Here is a 14,751-nt window from a genome sequence, read left to right on the forward strand (position 1 = left end):
CCTCCTGCTCTTCCATAGCTACTTCCACTCAAAACGTGTGCCATCACAGACCTTACCAATAATCTAGGTAAGATGCACAAGCAAATCTGAATTCTGTGTTACAGCGTATCCAAACTGCCTTTCCCCCCCTGCCCCAAACAATAGAATTAGGCATAATCTACCTTCATTTGTTTTAAATGTAATCACTCAAAATCTCATTTTCATGATCCCTACTGACTTCAAATTGCAGATGATAGCAATAATGTTCTTCCTTTATTCTGAATAAAAATGTTTAAATTACTAGCAAGGGAATTTCCTTTTTTGCATATAAATCCAGACTTACGTGCACCTTTCTCTAGAACACTTAAAAAATAAGGTACCAGCTATCAGTCCTGTCATTAGAACTCATCTTTTCAACCACAAAATAGAGTGCTACAAATACTGGAAAACAAAGGACCTTAGTTATCTCAGCAACAGTGCCTTTTTTTTTTTTTTTTTTTTCATTTAAATGCTTCTAACTATGTCAAAGCCTAAAGTGAACATAAGAGTGCAAAATATGCATGTATATATAAACACCTGTTTGTGTGTGTGTTGGGAATTAATCAGTCTAGGTCCCCTAATAGTCTCTAAGCAGTGGCTAAAGAATGCATTGATTATGAAAAAGAAAGCCTTTGGAATTAACAATCTCTGCTGTACTTATGAGTCATGATGAAATAAACCTTCCTGCAAACCTCTTGTAAGTAACAGAGAAATCATGTAATTACACTGTGTTGGAACTAGATTTTGTTTTGTGCACTTTGTGCACAATTGCAATTAGTGCACAAAATGCATAGTGCATAAATGAAACACGGAAGAGAACAGAGTGCTCTACTAGTGAATGGCATGTCTCTGAGCTTCTTTTTTCCACATCTTATTTATCTGAAACATGACCACCACCAAAATGAAACTGCATGGCTTTTTAGAGCATTTGTTCTGATATGCTGAATCATTGCTGAAGTGTCTTAAGAGCCACTTCCTTTTTAAATGAAATCATATTTCTAATACAGCAGACACCTAACTTTCAGTAGCAGCCAAGAAAACAATTCCACTCTGACAAGGTGCAATCAGGAGGAAATTTTATATAACACTGCAAGTAATAAATAAATTATGCATAGCAAGACTAATCCAGAATAAGTATACTGTGAAACAAAATACATTAGAATAGTTGAAGAAAGAATTAATTACAGAGTTAGGATATAAACAGTAATTCATCTCAGGCAGAAGCAAAGAACAAAACTGAAGGAGAGAGAATCGTGGGCTGAGTTTGTTAAAGAGAAACATTTACAGGTGGGAAAATGCATCTGATCTCAGAGGATGACAATTTGGTTACTTGCAGAGAACCAGCACAAGCTTTATGCATGTTAAATCCCACCAAAAAGTACAGCACTGGAGATACTGTTTGTATGTATGGCTTGAGGTCTGGACAGAATTGTGTTTTGAGTGAACAAGCTCCCTCTACATCCTCCTGATACCCTAATTGCAATTCCACAGCCACTCAAGCAAAGGATGCTTTCACGAACAGCAAAATTATAATTTCCTGAAATCCTGAAGTGGCAAAAATTCATAAATACACAAGCCTGTAACTATGTGGAAATTTCCTAAGATAGGTAATTTGCAAAAATATGTTAGGGAGGCATTAGCCAGTCTTAAAGTAAGTAAACCACATCTGGTAAACTGAAAGTTGACAGCAGAAAACCTATGTATTAAATACATACTTCATATTCATCTTGGCATCACAAGTTAATTGACACCTACATTAATTACTGATGTGAACTCTTAAGCTCTTCTGCACCACACCTAATTCCCCTGCACTTTCAATATGGAACCAAACACAACACATAACCAGTTAGCTTATCATTCTGACTAAAAACTCAAGCTTAACTACGTAACATTCTCTATAGACACATTTACAGATACAATCTGTTATTCTGCATATAGGAAACTATGAAGCAGGAATCACATTTCTACACGTAATTTGAAATGAAGATAAAAGTGTGGGCATCTCTTCTGGTTAAATGTAAAAGTGCAAAGGAGATGGCCATGGAACCAGAGAGTGAACATATTTTGGTAATTTGGTGTTAAGAAGGTCCTCAAAGTTTTAAGTACGTAGAGGAAGTCATGCTTCATATTAACTGACACTTCACTTCTGATTCGCAGCTTCATCCAAATCACACATCTCATCAAGAACAAAGCTGTCAGGTGGATGTGACTTTGCAAGGCATTACAGTAGATGTATGAAGTTATGTTTATGTGAAAGTCTACACGCAATTGTTAGCAACACTCTTACGGCTGTTCATACTGTTTAATGAAAGTATTGTCTTCATTAAGGAAGGGAGATGTTCTCTCTCTCTTCAAGCCTCTTCCAGAAAACAACTAGTTGCAATAAATCTTTTTACTGGAAAGATTTACTGCACTGAATTTAATATTGCAAATTTAAAAACTGTCGCCTAGAAAATTACATATGGTAGAAAAATCTGTTCTTCGGGTATTTTTGATGAAGAAATATTTCTTTTCCACAAGCACAACTATAGACTGATTTAATACTTCTGAAGTTAGTTGTCAGAATTCCCAGGATAAAGGACTTACCCAAAATAATGTTTTTAAATGCAAACCACCAGGGACCAATAGGCAGAAGTTCAGAGTAAAAGACTCCAACTTTAACTTGCTTTTGCTGTCTCAAAAAAGAGTGAAGAACAGATCTGAAACTTGGCATATCAGCTTAAAACTGTCTGTAACGGCTTGATCCAACCCACTGACCACCCATAAAGGAAACCATCCCAACCTCTTTCTACCAGCCCTAGATGTTTTCTGCTGGCTCAGGTGGCACTTGTCCAACTCTGCACCGAGCAAATTCAGTATACTAAATGCAGCACTAACCCTACCCCCCCACACCAGTTCCACTGTGTAAGAGGTGAGTTAGTCCACTGAAAGGTGAGATGAGAGCCAGCATTCACAGCCAGGGGCATGTGAAGGGAGGAGAAAACTTCTTTCAACAGCACGTGCTGTTTCTTTGATTCTAGAAATAATATGGATCTTTAACCCTAAGGAGAAAGACGAAGCTAATACATTGTTCCATTCTTGGTCACCTCAGTTTCTGCTGGGGGGCGATGGGAGGGGTGGACAGTTAGGAAGTACTACAAAGCAACCATCAAGGAATTCAGCTGTCAGATTATCAAACAAAAGTTTTGCACTTTCACGGTCTACAGGTATACTTTCAAAATAAAACCTTAATAATTTGTGGACAAAATGTTCTCTCTCCTGTGCAGCTCATGCAGTTCACTGGGAAGACAGGAAAGTACATCCCTGGGACAATATGGCTGAGAGTCTCTGAAACTGACCTTTGTCTTTCCCTCCCTCTTTACCCAAGACAGAGCGACTAACTTCCCAAAGCCATCAAAGATACTAGTCTATGTTGAAGAATACTGTTGCTTACTGAAGTTTACAGTATAAACTATACTTGTATTCTGCAGCCAAATCCTGCCTGAAACAATATTCCAATCTCACCAGGAAATCCTGCAAAGGCTTTCAATTTTTAAGCTGCCATCTCTGACAGAGTTTTGAGAAGTATGTGTTAAGCTTTCAGGGGAAAATACTCTGATAGAGAACTGCACATGAAAAACAGAAATAGATAGCTGCCCTTTAAAGTTTGCAATGTTTAGTCAGAAGAGCTTTCACAGAAATTGAGCAATAACCTTAACTGTGACAAACTGCAAGAAACTAAAAAGAATGTACATTTTTTACAAGTGAACTAATTACAGTTTGTGGGGAGGTCACATTTCTGCTTTTCACATCAAGAGGACAAAGCTGTAATCAGCCTGAAATAAGCTTTATGAGTGTATTTTCACTATAAACTGATTTTTAAGTACAAGTTTGATATATTCTGGATACGATAAGCTAATTCAAGGACAACCAAAGGTCTGAGCACAAGTCACAAAGTTCTACCAAAATCTGTAGAAAGAAAGGCAGTGTATCCCAGAACAGTAAAATTAGTCTTGGTTTCCTTGGCTCCTTGATTTTCTTTGTTTTGCCTTCACATAAATAATGTCCTCTTACCTGCTGTGGCAACTTCATAAAAATAAAACCAAGGAACATGAGTAAATCTTTAGCAGCATAAATTAAATCTGACTATCATCAATATAGACATAATTAACAAAATCCAAGACAAAATATACTTACTACAGCCATTTTTCATCTTTCTGATTTTACATTTCTGGGATCTGTTTTTATAATCAAGCTTAGAATATAACTGTATCCTCATCACTAACATAAATCAAACATCATGGATGTCCTTAAATATTCTAAAAGGCTCTTAGTGGATACTAAGTATTTTAGATAAAGAATCAGAGAAATGTAGATCTAGAAGGGATTTCAAAAGATCACCTAAGCCCATCTCTGCACACAGGCAATATGAAAGTCCATTATATATATAGTCCATCCCTATGAGATGTTTCATAAACCTCTTAAAACTTCTATAATGGAAATCTAACAACTCCCATGGGAAGCACATTTTAGTGTATCATTACCCTTATAGTTGGAAAGTTTCTCTCATCTGTCTTTGCTACAAATATAGGTTACTTATGAGGACGTTAAGAGAAACTTCCCAATTATAATGACCATCCAACACTATCTAGAGAAGCCACTACTATTTTCAAAGACATTCTGGTGTTTGATATGCACACCATTATTTATTGTTCCACCTCTTCTTCTTCTGATTCCCTCAATTATAAAACTGAAATCAGAATTTCTTTACTGAGATTGAGTTTACCTTTAAATTCTTAAATTGACAGGACGTACATGTAAAGCCAGTGTTAAACAGTGTTAAACAACCATCTGGTATTAAACGGTATATCTTAATAGTTAAAAGCACAGCACAAAAAAAGTATCACTTTATTTCTAAGAAAAGTGGTCTTGCATTTTAAAATCAAGGATGGAGTTCTTATTCTACTCCAGTAGGAAGTCCTGACTTTGAACACATCACATAATCTCTTTCTATTTCATCTTTAAAAGGACACTAATATTCATATTAAAAGTTTTGTGAAGATACTATATGTAAAATATTTCAAATGCTAACACAAGCAGTGCTGCTCATTAACAGATTCACCAGATGATATACAAACACGGCATGTCTCTAAAGCAGACATGACAGGAAGCAAAGAACGAAAGAGCAAATAAGATACCACTTCTGTCAAACAGGTATTTTTGGTACTGGCTTTCAACTTTCTCTTAACTGACTTCTGTCTGCTGATAGTATCTAAATTCTGTTTATAAACAGTGCATGTCTTATGGTGAAATCAAGATAAAAATTGATTAATTTCAATATCAGATCAAGTACAAAAGCCACAGATGTGATATACTCTGCAACTGTGTTAAAGCTACCATAAAGGCAAATTTATTTCACGGCTTCCTGAAATCAGGGCATTTTGAATCCTGAGTATCAATTGCTTAGAATGAAAACTTTGCAGTAGTCCACTTGAGATACAACAAAACTGACATACCATTTCATGGTTTGTTCAGTCATGTACAGATTGGTTAATGTTCTGTTCTCTCGTGTTTCTACTTTAAACCAATTCTCATCTAAATTCAGACCATATTTATATTTTTAAAGTACAAAACTGTCTTTTCAGCATTGTTCTAGCACAAACCATATTTGCATCAAAAAGGCTCGAGGCAGCAAATGTCCTGGTTTGTGTATAAAATTGTTTTTCTACTATGATAACAGACTTCTTGCTGCCATGGGATTCTTGCAATATTTTCCCCTTCATAATTTTTAAAAAATAAATTTAAAAAATGCATGAAGATTTCAAACAGAATTAAAATTTCATCTTATAGTCACTATTTCACATTTTACATTATTTCCCCCAATTAAAAAAATCTTTTGTTTTACAAATACTATTTTTATAGATACAGTATTGTTTCAGGCTTGCAGTTAGGAAAACAATTATGCTGCTTGGCTACTGGAAAGACCCTGCCTTTAGCCTTGTTATGCACCTGAGATGTGTGAAACTATCTCAATTACAAACATATTACAGAAGACCTAGGGCCTGATCCTGCAACTGTTATAAGCATCCTACAACAGCCATTTGTCAGTGATAAGGAAGAACAAATATTGGAGGTGCAAGATTCTGCTGGATCAGGCCTTAAGTGTAAGTGCATTATACAACACATTATGTGGTGACATCTCAAAATATAATACCGTATTTTTATGTAATGCAGAAGTAACACACATGATTTACATATAGTAATAATTTATTCTGAAATGTTCATTTTAGTCTCTGTTGAGACATCACCCATGTCTCATTAATAAAAGAGCAGCCATCTCACCTCAAATACCAGAATATACAACAAGTTACAGCATAGCAAAAAAATTCTACCTACTTTAAGATAAAATCTAATTCAGATAAAATAATTTTGTTCAAGGTTTTACAGTGACACAGTTTTTCTTTTTTTTTTTCAGAGCACAAAGAAAGTGTAAGTTATTACACCATAACTATCTATGCACATTATGTGACCACAGAAATGTTAATCACTACTCCAGAAAATGAACCATCAGTTCCATTCATGCAGAAAAGCAGGCTGGGAAAACTTGTTCAGCAGAAACCATATTACTGTGAATTTCACAGCCACATGATTAATTATTGGGTTAGATGGATTCACAAATACTAAAACTGAGTATACTTTTTTTGCATAAATAATACCAATTCTTCCCTGATGTAGTTTAGTCAGTCTGTAATCTAGACATGATTGATAAAGCAATATGACTGTATCATCTCTATCTGCAATGTTCCATGATTTCGATGACAAGCAATATTTAAAGGATTATGGGATGAGATGCTAATTAAATACATGTTAAACATACTGTACAAATATACTTGCATTAGCAATTTTATTCCAAACTGTCAATCAGGTATTCCTCCAAAATATTACCAGTGAAGACAAAGTATACTATCAAATATGGCTTCCAGAACAAGGACCCTCTAACAAGAATCAAACCTATTTACAACAAATAAAAACAACAAAAAGTCAATCCCCAATCTTTTAGTTTCATTTGAAACAAAATTTCTAAATAGCTGCTGTATATAATACATCAGTTTTATTTATTTTTTGTTGCACTTAAACAGAAGTTACCAGGTAAGAGCCAGAGTGACGTTTAGGACTCTGAGTTCCACTGGAGTCTGGATTTTCAGACTTGGATTCACGCTTCTTTGTGCTGTTATTTACTGGTGTTGGTATTTGTGATGGCCGAGCAGAACTATTGTCCACACTACTCTTCCGGCGGCTTGGATTGTAGTTAAATGGAGTCACTCTTGCTGCAACAGCACCAATGGGGGAGCTATGCTTGCTTGAGCTACTGGAACTGAATGGTGTACGCTCATTTACAGTACTTTCGCTATTTTCTGGTGCAGGAACAGCATTATTCTGCAGAGGCTTTGTTTCAATGCCTTTCTTGTCTGGACTGTCTATCTGAAAGAAAGAGTTCAGACGATTTTCTAAACTAATGGTACGAACAGGAACACCTCCATTCCCTGGGGTTTGTTTTTCTTGAATCTCTTTAGAATCTTTACCATTAACACCCCCTTTCTCCGAAACACTGTCAATAACTGGAGGAGTATTTCCAGTTGGGGACCTTCCAGATCGAGGATTGTTAATTGGACAGTCCTCTATCCTCACCCACACGTCCTCTGTCTTAGAGACAGCTGGTGCCATCTGATAGATGAGAGTTTTGGAATCAGAGCCATTTGTGGCACCTGAGGAAGAATGCTGAGGATCATTCATTATTTGAGGAATTTCATTTTCTTTTATTTTTCTCCAAGTACCTTTTGCTGGTGCTTGGCTTTCTTTACTTTGCTTGTGTCCAGAAAGAGAACTTCCATGTTGCTTTTCATCTTCACTTTTTGCCTTTTCACTGGATTCTGAAGAAGCTGACAGAATTGAGGAGGAACTTCCAGTTCTTCGCCAAGTGCTTACACGAGGAAGTGATGAGGAATGCTTACTATGCTCACGCTTCCATGTTCCTGATCTATTGATCAGCAATCTAGATGGACTCTCAGAATGAGAACGAGCTATATCATGACGTTTTGCTGGTCTCCCATCATATTCTACAGAAGGGCTCAGATTAGGGGGTAATTTTCGCCAACCACTAGTCTGGGCAGTTGAATGAGTCGATAAAGACATATCAGGAAGAGATGGACTTAAAACTGGGGTCTGTAGTTGGGACCTTGTGGGAGAATCTGGCCTGGAAGGAGAAAGAGATTCAAATGAAGCTGACTCTTCTAATTTCCGTCTTAGAGTTGGGCTTGGAGCTTCTTTAATAAAAGTTGACTGACGAACGAGAACAGGTCTCTCAGATCTGTCAGATTCACTTCCGCTAGATTTTGTGGATGACATTCTGGATAGTTCAGTCTTTTTGTTTGATCCACCGCTGCTGATAGCTTGGTTTAACCCTTTTGAAGCAGACTCACTTCGTGGAATGCTACTGGTACTCTTAGGTAAGGCAGCTTGCTTTGTAAGATTTTGCTGGCTCATCTGCCTGCCTGGTGATGTATATGACATTCTACCTGAACTTGAAGATTTAGTTGAGGCTGTGCTAGGAGATGATGTCCTTGGCAACTGAGACAGTTTGTTGGGGGGACTTATACCAGTTCTTCCTGGGGAAATTGAGCTTCGTCCAGGAGACTGCAGAGGCCTACTCAGTGGCTGCTGTTGAGGTCTAGAAGGAGTGGAGTCTCTAGATCCTGATCTAGAAGGTCCTTTACTTGATCCACTCTGGTTCAACCCTGATGGTTGCCTAGTTACAGGAGCTGGCTCAGGTTTCCCTGATGACTTCAGTCCTCTTGGAGAACTAGTCAAACTTTGGCCTTCACTGGGACTCTTGGAGTTTGTGTTTTTGAGTGGGGGACCTTTTTTGGAAACAGGACTAGTACTTGAAGAACTATTTCGAACTCCTGGAATATGGATCATTGTCCTACCACGTGAAATTGAAGGCACACTCGTCTGTTGTGGTTGCTTCAACTGGCTTGAAACTTCGGAATTGGAGCGAGCTTTTCCTGTAATTATACTTTTATACACTTTCTTCCCCCCTTTGATTCCCCTACTTTCAGATTCTACTTTTTTAGACTCCAGTGTACTCTTCTCCCCTGGCTTGAGAATTCTTGGACCTTTATTACTAGTAAAAGGTTTTTCTTCTTGGTCTGGGGTAAGATGAAATGGTGACCCTAGAGAAATACCAGATTTTAATGAAAGGATAGAATCAGAGTCAGATGAAGCTTGTCTAGACAGCGATGCAGCAGCTGCAGCTTGATGCAAGCTACTAACTATAGAATTGGCACCTTCTTGTATAGCTTTCCAATCAAAGTTCTCCGAATCAGGTGAGAAACCATGTTCTGAATCCGGCCTCTGTATCTCTCTCAAATCCAGTGTTAAATCTTCTGCCAATATACCACCTGTATTTCTGGAATTATTTTTTTCATTTTCACTCTTTATTCTTGAAGGTTTTTTCTTTTTAGGCATGGCAGAACTAATGCATTCCTGCAAAAGGTCATCTTCTGAGTCAATACTAAGAGAACTCAGAGAGCTGTTTCTAGAGAAACATACAGGAGTATCTTCAACATGAAATGATTTAGGTGCATAACCAGAAGTCTGTGGTCTGTTTGATTCCATCTGTGAATCAGAAGCCTCAGTGTGTTTTTCAGTTTCCTCTTCTTTGTTATTATTGTTTTCTTGATCAATATCACTGAGTGAGCTAAGAGATGAATTGCAAGAAAAGCAAACAGGTGTGTTTTCGATAGCAAAATTCTGCATTTTCTCATCTGTAGCTGCTCCTCTGTCTGGAATATCTTTAGTTGACTGAGGGAAAGCTTTAGGATGGCTTCTGCCTGCTGGGTGTTTTTGACAAACTTGTGTCCTGTTACTTGGTTGCTGATTTGAAGATTGTTCTGGATCAGTGCAGTCTTTAGTTTCTATTTCTTTTGGTTCTTTTCCTTTTCTTAATTCTGCCTTCTCCCTTGAAAGGTCAACATCATCATCATCAAAATCTAAAGAACTTAGAGAATCATTCCGTGAAAAACAATAAGGAGTTCCCTCAATAGGTGTGTAATGATGAGGGGAATCAAATGCAAAGCTTCCTCTTACACGCTCCTCATTGTTTGGCAATTTGTCATTAAAATCTCTTAAATTATTTTTAAGATTCTGTTTCTTTGCATCTCTGTTCTCTGGATAGCTTCTTTCATTATTAATACTGCTTTTAGGCTCTGTGGTTTTTCTTATACGTGCTCTGTATTCATTATTTTGGGGAACAGGCTTTACTGGTGATGTCGGCTTCTTTTTCTCACCTTCTGGTTGGTTTTTATTACTTAGAGATGAAGATGCTTGTTGAATTTGATCCATTATCTTCTTCACTCTGAAAGGTTTGTGACTTTTTCCTTTTGGCATAGCTGAATTAATGCACTCAGCCAGAATGTCACCTTCTTCTGTTTTGTCATCATCCAGGCCTGGAGGAGTCACAGTTGAGCTTTTTGCTCTCTGAGAGTCATCGGTACTTCTACCTTCTGTAGGAATGGTGTCTCGTTTTTCAAATTCCCCCGACTCTGCTCCTGTACCCACACTGTCTACATTGGCCAACTCACTTGGGGGCGATTCTATTGTAAGATCACTCAGAGATGTAGCTGTTGAAAAATTTATTGGTGTACCCTCCACACAATATACCCGTGGCATATCATCTCCTGGTGTAAAACTCACATGCTTTTGGGATTGCAATCTGCTTTGTGAAGGCAAAAGTTTGTAAACTGGCAGCTGGCTGGGCTTTCTGGCTACAGGAGGAGGTATTTTTGGAGCAGATGCCTGAGAAGGCTTTTTGGCTTTACGTGAAGACTTTGTTGGCATTGCAGAAATAATACATGCTTCCAGTATTTCAATATCATCATCATCATCAGAATCATCCAGAATATCTTTTTCTACTTCAGTAGGCTTCTCTGCTTTCTTCTCTTGGTTATCCTTTGTATCATCTGACTGTTCAGGTTCTGCTTCACTTCCATGTTCATTTTCATGAACCGGAGGCATTATTCTTAACTCTACATCTTTCTGTATAAATGGCTCATCGAGACTCAGAGCACTCAGACTAGAAGAGCAAGAAAACCCATCTGGTGTGCTTTCTGTGGCAAAATGTAATAGTGTATCAACATCTGGCAGTACCTGAACTCTTTGAACAGCTGCATTTACAGCTGCCTGTCTAGGACCAGGCTCTCTCTTTTCTGCACTAGGTACTTTACCTTTAGCTACATCTCTTTTTACTTGAACTCCTTGAGCAGGGGGTGGTGTTTTACTTCTGCTTGGAGGCATTGTTTGTCCAGGACTGTCTGGAAGGTCACTGGGACTTATAATACCACTTACCATTCCACTGCAAGGCTCACTTTGAACTGAACTAGCAATTGAACGGCTTTCAAAACTATCCAGGGAACTTACAGAAGTACATCTGCTGAACATGAGTGGTGTTTCCTGCACATAATGTTCTGGTGGGCTTTTAGGAGTCTGTGCACCACTCTTTGAGGGAGATTTGGCACCTGAAGAAAATTCAACAGCTTTATGTCTAGAGGAATCAGAAGGAGACAAACTAGAAGTCTGAAGTCTACTAGATTTTGTTCTGATGTGTTGTGATGTTGATGTCATTTCACTTACTGCACCTTCTGTAGATAAAGCCGCACTGTTTTCCTTTAGTTCTGCTATCTGTAGTGTGTTATTAGCATCTGTCACACGTGTGGATTGATCACGTCCTATTTCATCTTCAGCTGATGACAAAGAAGACAAAGAGCTACACCTTGAAAAACATATTGGGGTATCTTCCACACAGTAAGTTTGTATAGTTTCCTGATTAATAGATGGAGTTTTACAGGAGGCAGTCTTTTGTGCATGACCACCTCTGCTCTGTGCAGAATTTGGGTGAAGCTGATTCTGTCTCTTTGAACCAGGTGAGGGGGCTGGTGTGCTCCCACTGCTTGAGGAGATATGGTCAGTTTTAGTGCTCTGCACTGAAGAAGTCTTTGGAAAAGTAAAAGGTGGCTTCTGAGAAGAAGAAGGAACTTCTGCTGAGTATTTTAAACTATAATCAATAGGCTGATCGACATGATGTTCCTCTTCACTGTACTTTATGCTATAATTAGTTGGTCTGTCTTCCTCTTCATGTTGTTCCTCCTCAGAATAACGTTCACTATAGTTGGTTGGCTTATCATCATCATAATCATCAACATGGCACAAGGACTGATTTACTTTCTGATTCATTCCAAGAGTTGAGCCTACTCTGTTCTGATCTGAACCATTGGATCCTCTTGGTCTAAAGGAAGAAACACACTCCTGCTGTCCAAAAGGCAACTGATATTTGATGTGTTTATCATCTCCACTTTCAGTGTACACGGGGTAGGTTGCATTTTGGCTCCTTGACTGCCTTTGTTCATTTTGTTTCATTTCATCATCTATTATATGCTTAGGCCTTGCCCATCTTTCATTCTGAGAGGGACTTTGCCTTCCAGAATTTAACTGTTCATCTGAGTATTTAAGACTGTAATTAATAGGAGTGTCTAGCTCTCCATCATTGTCATCCATATGATTTGCACTATGAATCTTATGGGCCAAGTCAGCTGGATATTGACCATAACTACAAAATTTACTTTCATCATCTTCAGAGTAAGATTCAACGGAAGGTTTCATTTGGCCTCTTTTACCATAGCCATCACTGCTGTTGACGCTATTTAAACTATCATTTGAAGCTCTCTTGTATTCCATTTTTGTATAAGGCACAGGACATGTCCTGTTTGAATTCTCAGATTTAGGAAAGTATGTGTTTGAGTGAGTATGGGCAGTGGCTGATCTCCTTGGGGCATTTCTGTCTTCTGCCAAACAGTGCATTTCAGAAGTGGAACCAGAACTTCTGTCTTCTTGTGGAATATGCATGCTTGTTACTTCTTCCATAACTTTGGCGATCTGAGCTGCAGCAGTAGAAATCTGCATGCCTATTCTCTTAGAGGAGTTCCCAGTATTCTCTGCAGCTGGATGATAGGTATTTAAACCTACTGCTCGATCCCTATCAATACTTCTGTCTTTCTCAGATCGAGAATTTTCTATGTTTCCTCTACTGGAAGAGGAGGAGCCAGGCAATACGGTAGTATTTAAATATGGCGAAAGTACAGTCATATTACCAGCATTAAAACTCTCTGATCTGCATATACCATCATCATGCCGACTGGAGTCCAAGACATACTCACTGTATACATTCTGCTTATGTCTCTGCTTATTACGGTGAGACGCTTTCGGGCTTAAATTATCAATGTTGTCAAAAGTCTCTGATAAATGCTGAGCATCTAATTCTGCTTCCAGTGCCTTTTGTTTTCTGACATGAAGAGATGGTAAGCTTGATCCTGGAGACATAATGTTGGCATCCTTATATTTTGCTGGCCTGTTTGCCATGAGGTTTCTTAGAGCTGCAGCACTACCCATGGCTATCATTTTGTGTTTTGAGTGAATAAGGTTTTTCAGCATGCTGACTGCTCCCATGTCCCACAGTGCTTCCTGATCCTTCGCATTTCGTGCAGAAAGATTCCACAGGGTCCCACATGCATTACTGACTATTGTCAAACTGTGTGACTTCAAGTGTTGTAACAAGGTTTGCAAGCAGCTGTTCTCTCGCAAGATTTGCCTGGTGTTGAGTAATTGAAAACAAACATCACTAAGTGGCATTTCAAAAGGATGAGAGACAAAGAAAAACAAAAACCTATTACGCTAGAGGCAATTTTTGCCTTTAGAAAGGATAATCATGAATTCTCCAGTGCAAATTTATCTTATATTCCTCTAGCTTTCACCTGAATGCTAATAAAATTCTATTACAAATAGGAAGAGTTAGCTTTTAGTACAGTTCATCATTAACGAGCAGCAGGCATTAATCTATTTGTATATTCCTGTTATATGTAAATGAAATGCTTTCCTTATCAAAGGCATTAAAAATTGACTGTACTTAATTACTATACCTAATACATGCATTCATATTAAGACTCAGTCACAGAAACTGTCTACTAAATATACATGTGGAACTGCTCAAGATTTTCAGAAGAAGTATACCCACCTATGGTCCTCGTTAGTAGCAATTAAGCTAGAAACGTTTCTTAATATTCCTCCTCCACTTTCTATGATGGCTAAAGTGTTTGTTTGGCTCCGGTATGTGAGTGTGCCAACTAGAAATGCAAGAGCACCATCAACAGCACATATATCAGCTTTGTTCTCAGTACAGTGTGCTGACAAATTCCATAAGGCACTCAGAACACTTTTTAGGGTGGATTCCTAGGAAAATAACAAAATGAAAGAATTTGAGAAGTTTTCAACTATTGATCATAAGCTCTCAGAAATACCTAAGTTAGCTTCAAGGAGTTAAGTATGTTCCAATTTCTGCTTTCTGGGCTGATAAGCTAGATGCAGGCAGCAGTGCACACGTAAATTCATTTGTTTGTTTCCATCCTTCCTTTAGCTATGGATTTGGTATTGCTTGCCCCAATGTCTTCAGAAATATGTGCCACAATACTTGTTAGCTGCCATAATGGCTTGAAGACTAGCTGGCAGTCAGCTCTGGGATGGAACATAATCCCATCTGGATACCAAAAATACATCTAGAAAATTACGTAAGTGGTAGTTAATCTATTGACTAAGTCAAGAGGTTTTATTAAATTGCAAAATTATGAAAAAGGCTATTTCAACAGC

The 14,751-nt window shown here is 38.0% G+C and overlaps 1 protein-coding gene across 8 annotated transcripts in view; it reads right to left on the reverse strand.

Moving 5' to 3' along the window:
* Positions 1 to 1,077: 1,077 nt before the first annotated feature.
* APC (APC regulator of WNT signaling pathway) overlaps positions 1,078 to 14,751 on the reverse strand; it is a 105,106-nt gene continuing 91,432 nt past the window's right edge. For all 8 annotated transcript variants that reach the window (XM_074813401.1, XM_074813396.1, XM_074813402.1 and 5 more), the window contains 2 exons: positions 14,123 to 14,337; positions 1,078 to 13,699 (listed from right to left, as the gene is read on the reverse strand). In XM_074813401.1, coding sequence (XP_074669502.1) covers positions 7,129 to 13,699; positions 14,123 to 14,337 — 6,786 coding nt within the window. In that variant the 3' untranslated portion in view covers positions 1,078 to 7,128. The remainder of the gene's footprint in view (positions 13,700 to 14,122; positions 14,338 to 14,751) is intronic.

This window comes from Strix aluco, chromosome Z, assembly GCF_031877795.1.
Source record: "Strix aluco isolate bStrAlu1 chromosome Z, bStrAlu1.hap1, whole genome shotgun sequence".
Lineage (NCBI taxonomy): Eukaryota > Metazoa > Chordata > Aves > Strigiformes > Strigidae > Strix > Strix aluco.